The sequence below is a fragment of the Saprolegnia diclina genome (assembly GCF_000281045.1).
Source record: "Saprolegnia diclina VS20 unplaced genomic scaffold supercont1.58, whole genome shotgun sequence".
Lineage (NCBI taxonomy): Eukaryota > Oomycota > Saprolegniomycetes > Saprolegniales > Saprolegniaceae > Saprolegnia > Saprolegnia diclina.
Window position 1 is genome coordinate 114,192 of NW_008246125.1, and position 657 is coordinate 114,848.

The following is a 657-nucleotide window of genomic DNA, read 5'->3' on the forward strand; positions in this document are numbered from 1 at the left end:
ACCATTCCATGTACGGATGTACGTACGATGGAGGCAGTCGAGAACGTACGCATCGCTGGATCTGTTCTTGCCGCCGCGCCAGCAAAAGCTCCGCAGCAGCGACAAGGAGGCGTCGTCGAGCTTCTTGAGGCCTTCTAGGGCTGCGTAGGCTCGGGACTCGGCGTTAGTCCACTTGCCGCTGTTGCCGCGAGCGACCAGCGCAAAGCCTTTGACGGGTACGTGTCCCTTGCCTGGAGCAGCGAACCACGCATCGATGTCCCGTACGAGAGCGTCGAACGCCGAGTCAGTCATGGCCGCATGGCGCTTCGACGGCGCTCGTTCGTCGTCGTCGTCGGACTCGTCGTCGTCGTCGAACTCGTCGTCGGACTCGTCGTCGTCGCCGAACTCGTCGTCGTCGGACTCCCAAGCCGCCTCCGTGGCCTCGGCTTGTCTGTGCTGACCGACCTTGCTTGGCGTCTGACGCACTCGTCGCGTCATGCGATCTCGCCGGTACCTTGAAGAATGACCCGGAAACCCTAAACTGCAGGCCGCGACTCGCATACAAAAGTCAAGTCATCGCAACAACTGCAATGCACCCCTGTACTACTAGTAGTATCGAATAGGACTGTTGTTGCGATGACTTAACTTTTGTATGCGAGTCGCGGCCTGCAGTTTAGG

General features: G+C 59.5%; 1 protein-coding gene across 1 annotated transcript; it reads right to left on the reverse strand.

The window, feature by feature from the left end:
• Nucleotides 1–134: 134 nt before the first annotated feature.
• SDRG_13276 (hypothetical protein) lies at nt 135–487 on the reverse strand (the record flags this gene model as incomplete). Its single annotated transcript, XM_008619354.1, has 2 exons — nt 265–487; nt 135–206 (listed from the first exon to the last, which is right to left on the reverse strand). Exons 1-2 carry the CDS (start codon nt 475–477, stop codon nt 135–137), a joined length of 285 nt encoding a protein of 94 aa, XP_008617576.1. The 5' UTR covers nt 478–487.
• Nucleotides 488–657: the final 170 nt, after the last annotated feature.